The sequence below is a fragment of the Carassius auratus genome, chromosome 44 (genome assembly GCF_003368295.1).
Source record: "Carassius auratus strain Wakin chromosome 44, ASM336829v1, whole genome shotgun sequence".
NCBI lineage: Eukaryota > Metazoa > Chordata > Actinopteri > Cypriniformes > Cyprinidae > Carassius > Carassius auratus.
In genome coordinates this window covers 10,269,179-10,288,197 of record NC_039286.1, presented here as the reverse complement: position 1 = coordinate 10,288,197, position 19,019 = coordinate 10,269,179, and the positions used below count along the sequence as shown (strand labels likewise).

The following is a 19,019-nucleotide window of genomic DNA, read 5'->3' as shown; positions in this document are numbered from 1 at the left end:
ACTTTGGATTTTGAGGTGGTTTTCGTTGTATTTATATTTTAGAAATCACAATAGGATCGTTTAGCATTGGTTCAAAATTACAGTACATTTTCAACATGAATTTTATATGAATTAATGCATTTATTCAGGATTTCTGAGATTATGTTTGGGTGGTTTTGAGGTGTCAATTACAATAATTTAAATGTTTTTCTTAGCTGTAAATCAAACGCAAATTCTATCTCTGTTTCTACTATAACACGTCATGTTTATTCTATTGTGTTAGTCGCTGTTTCTGTGTATTTGTTTGTGTAACGCACTAGCAATTTTCCGAGTGAAAAATTGTTTCTACTCCAAATTATTTTTATTTTAGTTATGTGGATTTGTTTCAGGACTGTCGATAGATCTCAATGGACACTAGCTATTTCAGGTAAACCAAGAACAGGTGCGCCGCACCACGATGACCATTTACGATGACTCTTTTGTATTAAACTCTAAATTTTTTAAATGAGCATTGCAAGTCATTTAAATCAATTATATATAAATAAAAATATAAATGCATATTTATCCGTCATTTATGTGTTTGGAGTGAATCTTCACAAGTCTCTTCAGACGTGAGCTGCGCATTCGCAGGATGGCACGCGTGGATAAGTTTCGTCAGTGCGCCCCCTTGCGGAGTCTTGAAAGGGTCTAGTGACACGATAAACCTCTTAGTGGTTTCAATTTGAGTTTATAATGCTTCTATGTTCTGTAACATTTAGAGAAACGTCGGTTTGAGCGGATAAAGCGGGCGCTTTGGATGTATGTGGAAGCAGAAGGCCGGTTCGGGAGCGTGTTTGTGTTGGACTGGAGCGGTCACACAGTTTGCGCGTCGTCTGCGCTCGGCGACCCGCTGCGAATGAAAACGCCGCAGAAGGAAACCTGACTCTGCAATAACACTAACACAGACATGCATTTCAGAACATGTTCAAATAAACAATGAGGTCTACTTAGAGAACCCAGATTCGCTCTATTCTTTTACAGTGACTTGAGATGGATTTCAGCCCGCTGGCTGAGAAGAGCCACAGATATTCAGCTCGCACACTGGCAGTCAATAATATTAATACATTAACGGCATGATTAATGCTTTAAACTTAAAGCATCGCTGCTGACCAGAGCAAACCTTCATTGTAAACTTTTTAAGCGCATTTTTGGTCCAACATCTGCCAGATCGCGAATCATCTCATTCCAGAAATCACGTTGAAATCTGTCCAATTGAAAAGCTCTTTTTTAATGATTACATCTATGAACCACTCTTATGGATTTGGCAAAATAGCCAAAGATTCATTACTGACTGTTTTAGTGTTTTATGTGTTTTTAAGTTAAGTTGTTTATCACAGTTCAAACATCTGCAGAAGAATATGTCATCTGTTCATATTTCAGCCTACTACAAATTTGTCATCTGCATGTTTCAGTATTGAATGTTTCAGTAGTTTCCGTCGGATCACATTCATATGTTCACAGTTTCGACATAATGGATGCTTGATATCATTTTTAATATGCTAGGCAATGTGTTAAAGTCCAAAAAATAGATTCTATTCCAAATCTGAATTCCATAAACATCAACATTGGTTTAAGAATGTGTCATCAGCGCGTACGTCGTGTTTAGTTTAAACGCAGCTCTGTGATTGGCTCAGATGTTTGCGATGAAGCACGGCTGCTTGCATAACAGAAACCTTTTGGATCGCGCTCCTCTCCTGCCTCTCCCCTCTTACGTAACCGCGCTTCTCGTCCAATCGCAGGCCACCCCAAAAAGTTTGCGCGTTCCAGACTATAAGAGCCTCCAAAGTTCCCTTCAAGTTTGAGAAACACCTCCGTGACGCACAAGAGGAGACACCCCGTTCCGCCGGACAGAGGGAAACTACATTTTATTTGTGTTTTCCAAACTTCAATGTTTGAGGAAGAGGCGATGCACGAGGAGTCCAGCTCCACGGAATCTCCAGTGGACAGTCTGGGAAACAGCGAGGAGGAGCCCGACAGACGACAGCAGAAACGCCGCAGCAGGAAAAGACGCCCGAGAAGGAAGAGCGGCGAGGATTCGGACAGCCCGACGAAAAGCAAAAAGTGCAGCAGCGGCAGCGGGAGCCCACAGTCTCTGGAGGACCTGCAGACGCAGCGCGTCATGGCGAACGTGCGCGAGCGCCAGAGGACTCAGTCTCTGAACGAGGCGTTCGCGTCGCTGCGCAAAATCATCCCCACGTTACCTTCGGACAAGCTCAGCAAAATACAGACGCTGAAGCTCGCGGCCCGGTACATCGATTTCCTGTGTCAGGTCCTGCAGAGCGACGAGCTGGACTCCAAAATGTCCAGCTGCAATTATGTGGCGCACGAGAGACTCAGTTACGCGTTTTCCGTCTGGAGAATGGAGGGCGCGTGGTCCATGTCAACATCCCACTAACGCACGGGTGCGCGCTTTCGGTGCAGCATGGTATGCAGTGCAAAACCTCGTCATAAAGTCACTCGACAACAGTCAAAAGTTTGGACACACTTGACTGAATGATTGATTTAAAAAACTTAAAACTTAAAAGCACGTGTTTTTAGACTAATATGCTATAAATATTTACATTAATTCATCCCTGTATATTTTTTATATGGTAATTGAAAAGAAATACCTTTAAAAGCATCCCAGGATGAACCCTATGAATGTCCAAAGTGAGCTGAAATCTAAACGAAGCTCAAATATAAAGGAGTAAAATTTTGTCATGTTTTGGTCACTACATCCTTCACAATTTGTGCTATTTCTGAGTTTGAATGATTTTACTATTATTCTGCAACGTAGGAAAAAAAAGTCGAAATGTGCAGATGTGTCCAAACTTTTAACTGTTAACTGATGCTTAAATTAATATTTTGTGCTGATGTTTAAGGTTCTCCAGCATTTTCAAAACATGGTTCTATAAAAAAAGCTAGTTTTGTATTTTTTATGTAGTTAATAAATTAGAAAAGTGTTTTTTTTTTTTTTGTTCATGCAACCAAATATATATATATGGCATAAAGAAATATTATTAATGCTAAGGGGTCAGTTAAATGCATATTATTATTATATAAATGTATAATACATTAAATCGTGTATTTTTAAACACTATGATGTTTTTTCAGATTTTGGGCCTTGAGCATCGAGTCAGAGGAGCTGAACTCACCGGAAGGAGCGACACGAACATTAGGAATGTAACGGGAAGATTGCGAGCACTTACAGACACGGGAGCAGGAATTACAATCAGATCTGTGCTGTTGTGACGGAGAACGTGGAAAACGTGCTTCTGTCTGTCGACCCTCAGAGAGACTCACCGCTTCTGACAGCAGCCGACATATTTATGACAGGACGAATGAAGGAAATATGAGAGAAACTCTGCTCATAACACTTTCTCTGGCTGCTCCTAGTAAAGACGTTTATTTATTTATTAAAGACTGTCACAATGCAGAACAGATCTGGTGTCTATGCATTTTCTGTTTTAAATACGATGTAAATATGTGTATGTTTTCTGCAATAAAACATGGTTTGAAAATTTACTCATTTTAGCATGTTGTTATTGCAATTTTATGCATTAAGAAAAATACATGAAAACAAACGACAATAAGTTTTACACATAAACGCATGCAGTAATCATTCAGATAAGATAAAAAATACCCTTGCCTGATTTGCAGTTTTTTATTACATGAATGTTTAAAATATTAGTTCTACTTTGTCACCGACAAATGCAAAAAATGCATTTGTCATTGTTTAATTATTTTTTTTTACAAGAAAACTATTTAACAATATCATTTCGAAAGTTAAAATTTAGAAGACTTATTCTAGCCCAGAAATTATGCTCGTGTTTTAATTAAATATTTAGTTGCTTTCGCTCCGAGTGCATGCTTCATTTTATTTAGCACTTAATGATTTAAAACATTTGAACGATATAAATGCACCAACTGGACAAAATGTGTTACACATAAATCATGTTTGCATGGTATTTTCTACTATAACAAATAAGAAAAAAATAGGAAAGATTAATAATGATAATTAAGACATCTGTGTCGTTTTAAGATGAGATTTTAACCCAAAAGGAGAGCAGGAGGTCTGGAAAAGCGCTTAGGAGGTGTGAAGGGCTCCGAAGATGTATGAATTCCCAGATGTCTATAAACTGAGGGGTCAGGAAAGGCACGGAAAGATGCAGCGGGTAAAAAACAAAATTTTACAACCTTATACTGATTTAGAAAAAAATAATTAAATCATCAAATGAGGTACTAGTCAAGAAACATGGTAAAAAAAAAAATGAAAATACATATAAAGAGGGAAATTGATTAGAGAAAAACACCATCCGATCATCTCAGACAGGCACTGGAAAGCTGCAAATAATGTTTGCACGGTAGAATTTGAACATGTCTTGTTTTAGGAGACTCGTGCACGAGCAGGGTGTGATTCGGGTGTTTCTGCTGTCACTGATCTCTCACGTGCGTTCCTCGATCCGGGAGTTTGGCCTCTTGTGAGGGAGAGAGAGCTCAGGCACCTGAATCAAACTTATTTCTACCAGATGTTGCTAATATTTTTTCTGAACGTCACGTGAAGAGAACAGATGTTGAGTTGCACAGACCCGCCTTCACTTGCACGCAGTCTGACACAAATATCCTTCGAGTTTCTTAAAAAGAAGTTAGACTCGATGGGATAATGATTGGGAGAGAGTGAACCTCTTGTGGAACGCGTGTGTGTTTTGAAATGCAGCAAGAGTACGTGGAAAAGTCAAGGATTCGTTTTTTGCTTCGGGTTTCTGTTGGGAGTGTTGCAGGGATTTCATCATGCACTGAGGATATACTTCTAGTAATTATTTCTCTAGAACTCCGATTCTCTTTTGGATCTGGACTCGTTTTGAACTTGAGTTATCGAGCTGAGCTGGATATGCTGCACTTTTGCGTTTTGGCGTGTGTTTATCATCCGGGTGGATGCTGGAGTGCCTAGAAAAGCGCTATATAAATGTAAGGAATTATTCATTATTATCTAGTGATTTTTGACTAAAATAAATTAAGTATAAATTCTAATTCCGATTGGAATGTTCCTGTTTTTTAAAATACATGCTCGGAAAACAAATAAAATACCTTTACTGCAAAATCAAGCATGCATTATGACTGTAGTTATTTAGGCCTTCTGCATCGTCTGAAATCGAGCAAGTCCGTGTCATCTTAAACTTGAGTCTAAGCGGAAAAAAATCCTGATGTGGGTGAATTATAGAGCAGTGCGCGTGCACAGCAGCTCTTTCACGTGTCATCAGGCTCACTGTGTGTGCGAGCTGATGGCTCTGACGTCATGATTTAAAATCTAAAGGCCCTTGAAGACATTAATGCTCCAGCACGGGTTCAGTGTGTATAGGGAGAAACCTGTAAAATGTAAATAATGGTTTTTAAAAAAATCATAAATGACAAATCATGTCTTATATTTGCATACATTATGCCTTTAAATTATCTTTACAAATAAACATGGCTTGACTGAATTAAACAGAGGCATTTATATAATAAAAACATGCATATTAAATAGAATATCACTGAAATTATGTCAGCAAAACAAGTCAGAAAAATAAATTGAGAATTCATTATTTTCTGTTTATATTATATCATGATGTGGGAAAATGACTCTTTAACAGGTATCATATCCAAAAAATATCTTGAATCGAAACCAAATACATCTTTCCAAATGTATTTATGAAATCTATGCATCGATAGTGTGGATATCTGAATGCTAAGACAGCTTTTGTTATGCATAATAACTGAGAAAAATAAAGATTTGCTATATTTGGTGGTATTATTTATGAGAAACAGGAAAACATTTAAATTTATTGTGACATTCATTTTAAAATACTGTTTTTTGTTTTTTTTATGTGAACAAATGCTGAATATAAAGACATTCACAGCAACCCTTTTAATATCTCTGAAGACCATTAAAGAATTAGGCTGCGATGTCAAAATTGTATGATTTAAAAATTGTATTGTCTCTGGGCAATATCTGTGCAATAAAGTCAAACTCAACTTAATAAGACACAATACTGACTTCTGCAGAGTCTTTGATGCTGCAGTCAGTGAGGTCAAAGGTCAGCTGTAAATGTGTATTCACAGACTGTTTGATACATGATTGCAGTGTTGAGATTGTCCGCGACATGCTGCTTTAATTTCATGCATTTTCGGCTCGATGGAAACTTCTAGCACACGATGATGCTCGGCTCTACAAAGTGTGTCCGTCCTGGAAGAATAGATTAATATATGATTTGATTTGAGCGAAGGCCTTTTCATCTCTGATTCACCGGGATCTGTAAGTGGAAACAGATGGATTCAGCTCTTTTCCTTCATCTTTATTTAAATGATTATGGGCAGCTAGATCTTGTGTGCCTGTTTCAATCTTGTCCAGAGATCCATCGCACTACATTTCATTAATATTCAATGCAGATGGAGAAACAACCACAGCTTAATCAGATTGTGCTTGGAATGGCATGCTATCATATGTTTGGTGCACAGCATGAACATTTTCTATGTGCATGGAGAACCTTCACATGCTTCCTGTTAATAAAAGACCCGTCTGATGAATTCTGCAGTTAAAATGGGGCTTAATTTTTAGTAGGATGCTAAAAACTCATATTTTTTTCTTTTTCACATCGATTGTTTTGATGAGAAGAAGCCTCCCAAATAAGAAACCCAGTGTTGAAATCTTAAAATTGCACAAACATGACCAACCAGGACTTTTTATTGGTGTTAAAAGTCGTCCCACACAATAACAGGAATGCAAGATATTTTCAGAACTTGAGCAATATGAAAGCGTCGGCTGCATGCTGTTTTGTGCCAGGCGTATTTGATTAAGTTTTTGCAATGTGGAGTTTTACTGTGGTATAATGTATTTGTGATAAACCCGCCTCTAAACAACACACAAAAACAAAACAAAAACGTTGGTTTCTTCACATCTCGGTCAACTTAGTCGCTGTTCTTGGCCAGATTAAGCTACAAATTGAACCCGACTTTATGTTGCAAGTTTTGCTTACACTAGGGTTGTGGCTTAGTGTTTAGACTGGTAAACCAAAAGGTTATAGGTTCAAACCCCTAAATGAGTGATTGTGCCTGCAGTAAAAAGTTGTGTAAATCACTGGAAATTAAGAATAACATGTAAAACCGAATCTTTCTTATAAAGCCTCACAAATGTGCCCCAGAACAAGGCATTACGCCAGTACCAGACTCTTAAGTGTCTGCTTTTCCTGGTCCTCTGGATTGGCATTATAATAGTGGGTTTATTGTGTAGATGTACCACCCAGGCAGCTGTAATGGCATCTGCGACAGGGCAGCTCATACACGACCGCCAGCCCACATCTACCTGTCCATCAGCCGGCGTGTGGTTTCTGAGAAAATAAACATGCAATCAGAACACAGTTCAGAGTACACACACACATCACACGCTTTCATGCAGGATAAAAGAGCTGCTGTCTGATATTATTTGCGTTTGCTGGTTGCCAGGGTAGACACAATGTAAAGTAGAGAGAAAACTCGGATTTAAATCGTCCTGTTGCTGTCCAACAGATTTCAGTGATGGAGAGGGTGTTTCTTCAACTGTGGGAGCTTTGGGAAATTAAAGTCCCTTAAAACCAGTGTGGGGAAAGCTACTTTTAAAAGTACTGCATATTGTGTTACTCCAGAAAAAAGTCACTTATTACGTCACTTTTTGAGGTACGTTACTGAATTTTTTTTTTCCTTTTTTTTTGAGTGAGATGCATTAATGCATATTTATATTTATTTTAGAAGTACAGTAACATCTTATGATTTCTCTCAACATGGGGTCAGAAGAGCTGTCAATCAAAAAAAAAAAAAAAAGTTACTCAGATATTCTGTTGTAAATTAAAAGTAAGCCTTATTTTACTAGTGACTTGAAAAAAGTAATCTGATTACATGACTCATGTTACTTCTAATGCGTTACTTCAACACATGCAGATGCACTAGTTTGTTTAACTTGACTACTAAGAATATCCACAAGTGAATTTGCATACATATGGATTTCATAGTTAAAAATCCAGATGAAACAAAGAATATCTTTAATTAAAGAGCAGAAAAAAATAAGTTAAGTGATGTGAAGACCTGGTGAAAAGTTTTCAAAACAGTATTCCTGAGGATCACAGTTCAGTAGATCATTGGTTAAACTCCCAGGGAATGACTGAATCGATTAAAAAAAAACAAACGTATACTGTACCTTGAATGCAATGTTGTAATGTAAGTGACTTTGAATAAAAGTGCACGCATAATGGATAAATAGAGATGTTTAATGTGACAAAAATTTAAATGTGGACCGTAAAGTAGCACCCCTATATCATGCCTGAAATGAAGGATGTTCTAGGAACTGGAGAATATAAAGGACTGAGTCATTTACTGACCTGTTTCACTAAGATGTATGAAGCTAGCTCCCTTCTGACTTCCTCTGTTTCTCCTCTGGATCAGATCCCTGCTTGGAACAGAAAGTTATGAGCGTGCTTTATTCTCCCTGAATAGCTGGAATACACACCAGGTCAAATCTATTCACTGGAAACTTTTAAAAGTGAAATATTTTCATTAGACTGAACCCTGAAGCCATGTCCGTTTAAGCGTTTTCACGCCCCTCGCCAGGAAAATCTGATGCTCTGGATCAGACACACAGCGCTGTGCGTTTTGTTCTTGGTTGACAAACACAGCCCATTGTTCTCGAGGTACACGGTTTGGTTTGGTGTTCACAGATTCAGCATGAATTAGTTTAATTGTGGCGTGATCTGGATGTTTAACACATCGAGCAGACAGACTTGAGGCGTTGGACAACTGGCGATTCATCCAAAACTGAGTGTGCATGTTTCTAGCAGTCAATCACAATTTCCCATCGTTTCTACTATCTTATAAAAGATTACGAAAACAATAGTTTCTTGTGGAAAATACAGGTTTATCACATCACATAAAGTGCACATAAACATAATTCAAAAGTTAGCATCTGTGGTACTTTCACAGGTTTTCAAACTCTGCTCTAGATTCTGATAATGGGAAGTGCATTGAGAGCCGAAGTGCATTTCTTCTTAATCTGCTCTTTAACTCATCGTTGGAAATGCTGCATGAGATGTACTTTACCCCTGTGCATCAAACAGCCACATTCTGACAAACTAAAGCAGAGAGTCCTGCGCTGCACGGCGTCAGGGGAGGTTAACGTTTCAGAGAGATCTGCTTAATGCATCTTTGTCAGGCTCTCCTGGAGGGGATCTGTAGGGGGTAAATGCAGACCAGCATCCCCCTGGGGGGTAATTAGCCTTCAGTGACACCTCCAAACATTCTGCTGCCCCCCTCCAGGCAGAGCTTCAAGGCTTGATTAAGCCTCGTTGACTGGTGTCACCCTGACAGAAATGCTGAACAGATACACACGTGTATAAAGTTCATCATGACCGCATGATTCGTGCTTCTTTTCAACATGTCAGCCAGTTTGCTCAGGGTACATGCATTGTCAAGCCTGCAAAAAAAGAATACATGCATGCATGAATGCAGCCAGGTTGTGACTTACATATATATAAATACACACACACACACACAGAAGTCACACAGAAAATAAAAAAAAATGTTTTGTAAAAAAAAAATACAAAGAAAGGCATAAAAAAGTAAAACTCTGAATTGAACAATACATTTTGAAGTAGAAAATTTGACATAGTATTTTCCTGTAAAAAAAAATACTCCAATAATCTTTGTTTTATTAAAACAATTTTTTTATTTTATTTATTTATTTTTTTGTGGTAATCTTATATATTTAGTTTTTCAATAGGAATTGTTTTTATTATCCATCATAAATATTTTTTTCAAAGGCAGGGCATGTTATTTAATTCTTGTATATTAATTATAAGAAGATAAGTGCAATATAAGATATATAATTTAAGGAAAACAAATACAATATATAATTTAAGGAAATCATCAATCATTAAAAATAAATTGTATGAATGCAAAAAAATATATATATATTTTTTATGCATCAAAAAAATCCGAATAAACTTTATTGCACAGTGTGTTTCCATGTCAGTCATGATGCTGCCTTACTAGGGAGCTGCCTGTGTAGACAGCAAGGCAGCTCATGCTGAGTCACAGCTATGGCATTTTAAGTGTGTATTGCGTTCCTGCTCACCTCAGTGTAAAAGTGATTCAAACAGTTTCACATCCTGTCTGTTACTCTGAGTACTTCAGAGGAAACAAGAAAATTACTCTGCATTTGAAAAATCTTTCCGAATGAGTGAGCTTGTTTTTTTTATCCTTTATGAGAAGATGTTGTGCACACATGCATCATGTCATTGCTAAAGTATGGCAATGTGATCCTCGAAATGTCAAAAACATCAGTGAAGATCCAAGAAGTGAACACTTGCATGCAATCCACCCACCAGAAACAATTAAACTGCACATGCTGCATTTGAAGAGCGCTGAATTATTACACGTTCGTTTTAGTTTTAATGCATGTTCCAGAAAAACATTCCTGAGAAGTGAGTGTTGAACTTTTATTAACCCTCATTTGTGGGTGATTAAAACCCCATCTCCCAGATCCAGATTCATGAAGCTTGATTTGCAAACTCTGGTCTGAATTGCGTTTGCCTGCTCTTCTCTAATGAAAGTTCAGTCTCACTACAGTAACGTTTCCTTCTGAGACGGTCTCTGATTTGTAAACAGTTCATTGGTTTGACTCAGATCTTTTCAATGAATCAGATTTTGTGCTGCATTTTACAAGATCAAGCAACGTTTTAAGTTTTTAATATTGAACTTAAATTTGCAGTGCAACAATGTAAAATGTATTTTATATTTATATCATGTAATATAGTTAATCTATATCACAAGAAGAGTGCCATTTTTTCTCCAGATATCAGCATCAAAACAAATGTAAGATTGATTTTATACAACTTTAATAAAGATAGCATTAGCTGACTTATATTTTGACACAATATTACCTGTTTTTGCTCAGTTTTGCAAACAAAAATAGTTCCAAACAAAGATCACAGCACTGTTTTGCGTCTCTGAGAAATGTTTCCTTATTGAATGTATCAGCTTTTTGAACAATTCAGTGGAATGAATGCTTCAGGGACTCACTATTCACAATTACAATTACATGCTTTGTTCCTGAATGAATCACCCGTTTTAATGAATATTTTTTCATGTTTTAAAAATGTATTTATAAATAATAATTTATTTTAATAATAATAATAAATTATTTCAATGAAAAACCATCACATGTGAGCTGTTGAACTAGCTGACTTGATCATATAGATTTAATATTTTTTATTTTACTGTAAATTATAAGATGACTATATTTAACGGTATTTTACTGTAAATTACAAGATGACTATATTTAATGGCATTTTACTGTAAATTACAAGATGACTATATTTAACGGTATTTTATTGTAAATTATAAGATGACTATATTTAACGGTATTTTACTGTAAATTATAAGATGACTATATTTAATGGTATTTTCCCTTTAAATTTGCATAAAATGTCCCAGCATATTCTTTTTTTCACCATATATAGTCAGGAAAAGTTGACCATTTAACATGTTTTTTTTTTACATTTTTACTGTCTTTTACTCTTAAAACTATGATAAATTTAATTACGATTATTTAATGGTCTACACCACGGCTTTCAATCTGACTGAAATTTATTTTGGATTAGTTTAGGTATTTCATAGAGGCTTTTCAATTCAGTTGTGCCACCAAAACTATTACAAAAAGACAGTGTTGGGGAAAGTTACTTTTAAAAGTAATGCATTACAATATTGCGTTACTCCCAAAAAAGTAACTAAGTGCATTACTTAGTTACTTTTTGTGGAAAGTAATAAGTTACATTACTTTTTTGTTAGTTTTTAATTAAAAAAAGAGTTTACATCTATACAGTAGAGGGCGCAGCTCAAACAAAGCTTTTAGCTGTGAAATCCATTCTGGATTAAATTATAGAACAGGTGAAGAAAGTTCAACACTCTTCATCAATAAAAAAGTTTAACAAATGTTATGTTTATGTAAAGTAATTTTTTCTTATTATATGGTTGAATCGAATCATCAAAAAACATTGCTTAAAGATTTTTGTTTAAATACGTATTTTTTTTTTGTTTAACATATTTAATTATTACAGGAATGCAACATATTCTGAGTTTGCATTCCACAGTTTTTATTGATTTTGAGGAACACTGTGTGAGTGAAATGAATTAATGCATGTTGACATTTACTCTAAATCTTCACTAACATCATGTTCACACAAAGTGTAAATTAAAAAATTATGCATAACTTTACTAGATACTTGAAAACAGTAATCTGATTATGTAACTTGTTTTACTTGTAATGCTTTACCATCACTGCTAACAGATGGTTTGGAGCATGTTAATGTAGCTAGTGAAACTATATGCAACAAATATCAACCTAACTAACTTTCCGGATATGTCAGACCTTCAAATATGATGCATAATATTTTTTTTTACAAATACAGAATCTAGAAAAATAGGAATGAGTTTCAGATTTTCTTCATTCTGAGATCCAAAGTTGCTGATTTCCAGAGGTCAGGAGCAGGTATCTCCTGCTGCTCTGCATGCACCATTGTACAGAAGATGAGAAAAGTAAAGACAGAAAACCTGAAACAGATGGTCCATCGCCCCATGCCGTCTCAACCAACAAGCGCCACTCTAGCACTTCATCACCCCTGTATTTTCTGCCCCCTGCAGGGGTAAAAGAGCCCCTCGCCCCCTCAGCTCCTCCGCGGGGGCCCGCCAGGACTATACGGAAGTGTGAAGCTCAAGTTAAAAGTTGCGGACAGATAAGAGGTTTTAAAAGCCCAAACTGGGTTTTTATGTCTCAGTGGGGTGTTGTAAATCCTTCCTCATTAGGTTTCCGTTCCTCCCTCTTCCCAGGATCTGTTTGCGTGTTAAATTAGTTTTTAGTGCCGTTTGCAAAGTCAAGCATCACTGTTACTATTGCTCGAACTTAGGGTAATGATTTCAAACAACTAATCCTGAGAATTAAACTAATTTGCATAATGCATGCAATGCCATTTGTGCTACAGTTGCATGTAGCAACCCCCTGGCATCATGGCAGCACGTTTTAAATCTATTTGACCTTGTCTTCATTAAAACCTGTAATTATGTCCTGTCTTTATATATTCAACTGAAATACCAAGCTATAATTAATAAAATAAAACTCTTTCCACTAATTTTTTCCACTTTTCTTTCTCTACTGTCCTGTCAACGCTTTCTTATGAATTCCTTTATGAACGGTAATATGCAGATGAGGTCAAACCCAAGCTTTCAGTTGCATTAAAGGGATAGATTTACTCGCCCTCACAAAATTAGTTTCTTTCTTCTGTTGAACACAAAATCACAAGAAAATTGGAAGTTTGTTTGATAACGGTAAATTATTAATTTCTTTATATACAGTAAAACATTGTAATAAAACTAACGATTCATGTAAAATATTGTTACATTTATAGTTTTTGAATGTGAAAAAGAACAAGTGGTAGTATGATTTATTTAATTTTATTTTATTTGATTACTGTAAATGTAAGTAACTTCAATCCAAAAAACGTAAAAAGCCTTTTTTTCTTCTTTTTTTTTATGGTAAAGTTCACTCTTTTTTGATAATGCCATTTTAATACAGTGCTGCTTTTAAATTAATCATATAAAAAAGACAAATTTACTTACAAAACAGTCGCAAAAAAAAATTAGAATAATTAACTGTCAGAAAAAAAACACATCTTCCATTAGTCATTCAAACAGATAGTCCCGCCTCCAGACTCACGCCATTGGCTGAGCCAATGTTGCTGTGTTCGGCTCAAACTATAAAACAACAACAACAACAAAAAACACCACAATGTTTTAACCCATGAATGTCTTTCATCTCTGCATATTAAACTGAAACAGGAAGGTATTTAAACTGAGAAAAACACCAGATAGGCTACATCACCTGTCATTAATCATTATATACTGCGTGAGATTCCCATCCAGTCTTCAGTTTTTCTGCACCTCCATTTGGCAACCTTTCAAGCCACTTCCCTCCACATTAAAAAACCAATATGGATAAAATACATAATGACTCTTTTCCTGTGCTGCAAACTCCAGCAGCAAACATGCGATAATTAGAGTCTTTAAAGTTTTAGAGACTTCAAACAGGCCTACGTGAACATAAGAGGGAGAAAAAGAGAGAGACACTGACAAGGAGAAAAAGAAGGAACGAATAAATGGATTTGAATGAAAACATAGTAAAAGAGAGAGAGAATTATTAGAGCCAATTACCTTATCTGTTTCATCTCTGGAGTGACCTGCGGGCACACTGGTCCAGACACACACACACACACACACACACACATGTAACCATACTCGCCGAACATATTCAAACACACACGCAAACTCCACATGAGTGCAAACCTACCAAAAGAGAAAAACAGCCACGCTTCACTGCTCTTAACTTCAGCGCAACTCAAAAGTGCCATGTTAGATTATTTGTCATATTAAAGTAAGAAGAAGTAATGTTTTTCTCTCTTAGAGGCTTTTATATACATAATGTTCTTTAGTGAAAGTGTTGATTCAAAGCGAGCCTATTTGAACACAACAAACTTCATCTAAAGACAATACAGCTGTGTTTTGCAGCTCAAACTGTTGTTAAACATCTGTGCAGCACCAAAAACCCTCAAAATGCAAAATATTAAGGCCTGGTTTAATAGACGGGGTTTAGCCTAAACTAGGAGTAAGCCATTGTTCAATTAGCACATTTAAGTAATTGTTATAAATATGCCTTAGCAAAAAAAAGCATCACTGGTGTGCATCTTAAGACAAAACAAAGGCACTGACTTGTTTTAAGATCAGTCATTGCGAGTTTCTTTCAGTTGAAACAGCTTAGATTTACATTTTAGTCTGGGACTAGGCTTAAGCCTGTGAAACCAGGAGTAAAAGCATGGCATTTTCTGACGAAGATGTGCAAAACTGCTCCCCAATAAAAAGAAAAATAATTTTAATGGTGAAAAAATGCCACTATTCATTGGTTAACAGAAAGTTTTCTCACTCAATATGATAAAAACTGTAATACTGTTAAATAAAGCTGTTCAAACTTATGAAACATTTGCTGACAGCCCAGTGTTAAATTGTGATATTTTAACAATCAAACAAGTCTTTGAGGCTTTCCTTCACGACTTTGCATGCAGATGTGTCTAAGATGTGTCAAAATCTTAAATATTTTTTTTGCAATGCATTTATGTATCATATCTTGTGTCGTTTGATTAATGCATGCCCCCAGTTGCTATTTGCTTTACTAAATTCATACTCGTCCTTACCAAATATCTGTCCATCGTAGCAATTCAGCTGAAGGAACCAGTGAAGGAGACAGAACAAAACAAACAACGACAAAAGAGTCGGCTCGCTAACCTCCTCTGATGCTAATTCTGCCTAATGAATCGTGACACAATCAAACCCAATCGCAGAGAGGAAACCGCTCAGATAAACACATGCCATGTTGCTAAACCTTAGCTTGCTTTCCTTGACTATGAAATACAGTGATCAGCACACAGAGAACCAAACACGGTCCAAACCGAAACCTCTGAGGAGATTCACTGTCAGGTTTGATTAATGGCTTTGAATATGAGAGGAAAACAAACTTTATGCTACGCTAACAAAGTCCCATTGCACTTGAGACAGATGGATGGGAGAAAAAACCCTCAACTTAAACCACTTAAGACCATCTTGGTATTTAAGATTGACCAAACTAGTCTAAGATAGCAAATGCATGTCCTATCACAGACAAAGACTAATCAAAGCAGCTAAGAATCAGCATAAATCCAGCTCGATATCCAGGGTTAAGATGGTTTTCATCTGAAATGCATGAAACCCAGCTTATCATATAGAGCGAGTTACACGGTTTCCTTTGACTAAAACCCAATAGGATTTTTTTTCAAATGTGCATTTTGAAAAGTAGAATAGTTTGCACAATTGCAATTATTAACACAATGAGCGACTAGTGAGAAGATGAGTTTATCTGCTGGATGTGATGGTGTTTAATGTCTCGATTTAGCTACTTGTTAGCAACTGCCTTTTTTAAGACAAGTAAAAGCTTTAAGAGGGGATTACACTTACTTTATCTCAAAGAATAAAATATTAAAACAAAAGAATAAACACGGCACTTGCAAATGCATCAAATCACAAAGTATTCACTCATGACATTTCAGAGCCATGACCTTCATCATAATTGTTGATTGATATAATAAAATACAAAAAAATCTTGAGCTTGTGTTAAACACAGACCTTATTTCCAACATTTAACCAAAAAACATTTAAAGAACCCACTGATTTTAAGACGATGGACACTGAAGTTAAAAAATGCAACTCGTTTCTGGGTTTCAGACTCGTGAGGAGATTTTAACTGCAGCATTGATTACCATTAAAAAATAATAATAATAAATGGTTAAACCTGTCTGAGATGGTATAGCAAGTGCCCCCAAACCATCAAATGTGGCCAGACCAACACAACACAACACAACACAACACAACACCGTCTGGTTTATGTTTTTTTCCTAAACTAAAATGTTTTAGTGGGGAACCATTGTTTTCTAGTATAAATATATATAAAATTTAGCCTTGGCATTCATTTTTATGTTTTATTTATAGTTATTTTATTTTTAATAAAAAAATAAAATAGCCTTGCGCAAAACATAAAGTATCTTTAAGTTTGTAGCACAATGCACCTTATTAATGTGTAACTTCCTGGAGTTCTTACATTAGAGAGAGAGAGAGAGAGAGAGAGACCTTCACACTCTGGTTCTGATGGCTTCCATGTGTGGCGAGTCCAGCTCTCTGTCCGATGTCATATCCTGTTCCAGTCTGGATGTGCTGTAGGGGTCTGCCGTGTCACAGAGGGGGAGTCTGGGTAATGACTGCAGGAGACCCTGCAGGTGTGCAGCTCTCCTTCCAGACACACATACCATGCATCGCCAGAATCTCGCTTTTTTAATTCCCAATAAAAGCCCATGTTTACCCCAGGAGATGATTTTCAGCTGTCTGGCAAATACCTACATTTAATCCATGCTTAACTTTCAATGCTTAATATTTAACTGAAAATATATTAATTTAATGCATTTAACGTTATCTATACAATTTGTAAGTAATCTCCCCAGCAGTGCATATAGATGATATCCTCAGTGACAACGGATATAAACTAAAAATTATAGCCTAGTAAAAAAAACTGACACTAATTTCAAGTAAAAACTTCAGAATTTTTTCACATTTTAGTTAATTTATTCAGACATGTGATCTGTTGACTTTGCATGAACCCCAGAGTAAAGCTGTCAGTAAAATAGTTAAGTTGTGTGTGTGTGTGTGTGTGTGTTTGTGTGTGTTTGTGTGTGTGTGTGTGTGTGTAGCATCTCCACCTGAGCAAACAGGAAACATGGCTGTCTCAGAGAGACAGATGAAGATAGTCAGCATATGACAGACAGACTGAGGAGGAAAAGAAAGAAAGGACTGTTACGTCAAGGATGACGAAAAATCACTGAGCCCCAACCTAGTCCCACCAAAACATCTCTAAAGCTAAATGCACAAATGTAAACACAAATGCAGATCACTCTGCGTGACTGAATCTGACATGTTCACAAATGCACATTTATTTATATTTCTGGATTCGGAGCATGCCATGAGCAACACCAAGGTCATGGGTTCGATTCCCAGGGAACTGATACAATGCAAATGTGAAGCTTGAATGTGAAAGAAATGAAGAAAGTAAACTTTCATCCTGTCACACTCTCTTTTTTATCATTCAGTTTTGTCCAAATGGATCAAATCAAGATCTCTGTCCTTGTTCATTGAGGGGTTCAGAGATAGTAGAGAGAAGATGTTTCTGAGATGCACAGCTCCTCCGTCAGTCAAAGCACAACACACACAGCAGGAGTCCTTTGAGTCCTGCCGACCGCTGACACACACACACACACACACACACACACACACACACACACACACACACACACACATCTGTCTCTGCTTGCATGCAAAACTAAAGCTTAACTCGACTACAGAAGCACATTTACTTCACACAGCAGCCGAAGAGACTCCTGGTATTAAACACAGGCGTCAAACAAAACAGAAGCAGAAACAGACTTTCACAGTCTTTGCAAAGCCTTCTGATCATTTAAAGTTCACTGATATGGGAATATGTATGGTATATTGATAATGATGCTGATAATACTGTAATTAGATGGGTCCAGTGTAATTATACATATAATACGGATAGAGTGTAATGATAATGTGTCATCTGTCTGGAATATGAACACGTGATCTAAAAGCTTATATCTTACTGATCAATTAAGATTTTCGTTGATGCAGGACATTTTTTTTCTTTGTCACTGGATGGATATCGTCCTCTGTGTGAACAGGCTCATAACAGATATTTTAGTATCATTGATAAAATGTACATTTGGTAAAAAAAATTATTTTCATATTTTCTGTTTTTACGTTCATGTTTTAATACTTTTTGTACTTTTTGTATTTTTATTTATTTATATATTTATTTATTTTTTTAGTTGTAGTTTAATTTACTTTTAGTTTTTCAAGTTAAACTAAATGAGATACGTCTTGGGATATAACAGAAATAATACTTTTTTATGGTTTTAGTTTTAGTTGACGATGATAACCCTGATCAATATGAATGCATTATTTCAGAGTCACCAAAGCTGCATTGTTTTGATCACAAATACAGTAAAAACAGTAATATTGTAAAATGTTAATACAATTTAAAACCGCTGTTTTCTATGTGAATATATGTTAAAATATAATTTATTTCTGTGATGCTCCGCTGTATTTTCAGCATCATTCTCCAGTCTTCAGTGTCACATGATCTTCAGAAATCATGAAAATATGATGATTTACTGCTCGAGAAACATTTCTGATTATCATCAATGCTGAAAACAGATGAACAGAAAGCTCAGAAGAACATTATAAATGACTTTACTGTCCCTTTTGATCAATTTAATGCATCCTTACTAAATAAAAGTATTATCTTCTTCCTGACCCTA

At 36.2% G+C, this 19,019-nt stretch overlaps 2 protein-coding genes across 2 annotated transcripts in view; both read left to right on the top strand.

The window, feature by feature from the left end:
• Window positions 1-362, top strand: part of LOC113062004 (pancreas transcription factor 1 subunit alpha-like) — a 1,972-nt gene extending 1,610 nt beyond the window's left edge. The window contains exon 1 of the mRNA XM_026231502.1: window positions 1-362. This exon is cut by the window's left edge and continues 1,610 nt beyond it. The gene's annotated coding sequence lies outside the window, so the exon portion shown is untranslated.
• Window positions 363-1,769: 1,407 nt separating this feature from the next.
• On the top strand, window positions 1,770-3,522 carry LOC113062443 (twist-related protein-like). The gene is made up of 2 exons (XM_026232293.1): window positions 1,770-2,443; window positions 3,112-3,522. Exon 1 carries the CDS (start codon window positions 1,907-1,909, stop codon window positions 2,411-2,413), a length of 507 nt encoding a protein of 168 aa, XP_026088078.1. The 5' UTR covers window positions 1,770-1,906; the 3' UTR covers window positions 2,414-2,443; window positions 3,112-3,522.
• The last annotated feature ends 15,497 nt before the right edge of the window (window positions 3,523-19,019 follow it).

Excerpts from the sequence above, each read along its gene's own strand:
- LOC113062443 (XM_026232293.1), top strand. The coding sequence starts at position 1,907 with ATGTTTGAGGAAGAGGCGATGCACGAGGAGTCCAGCTCCACGGAATCT.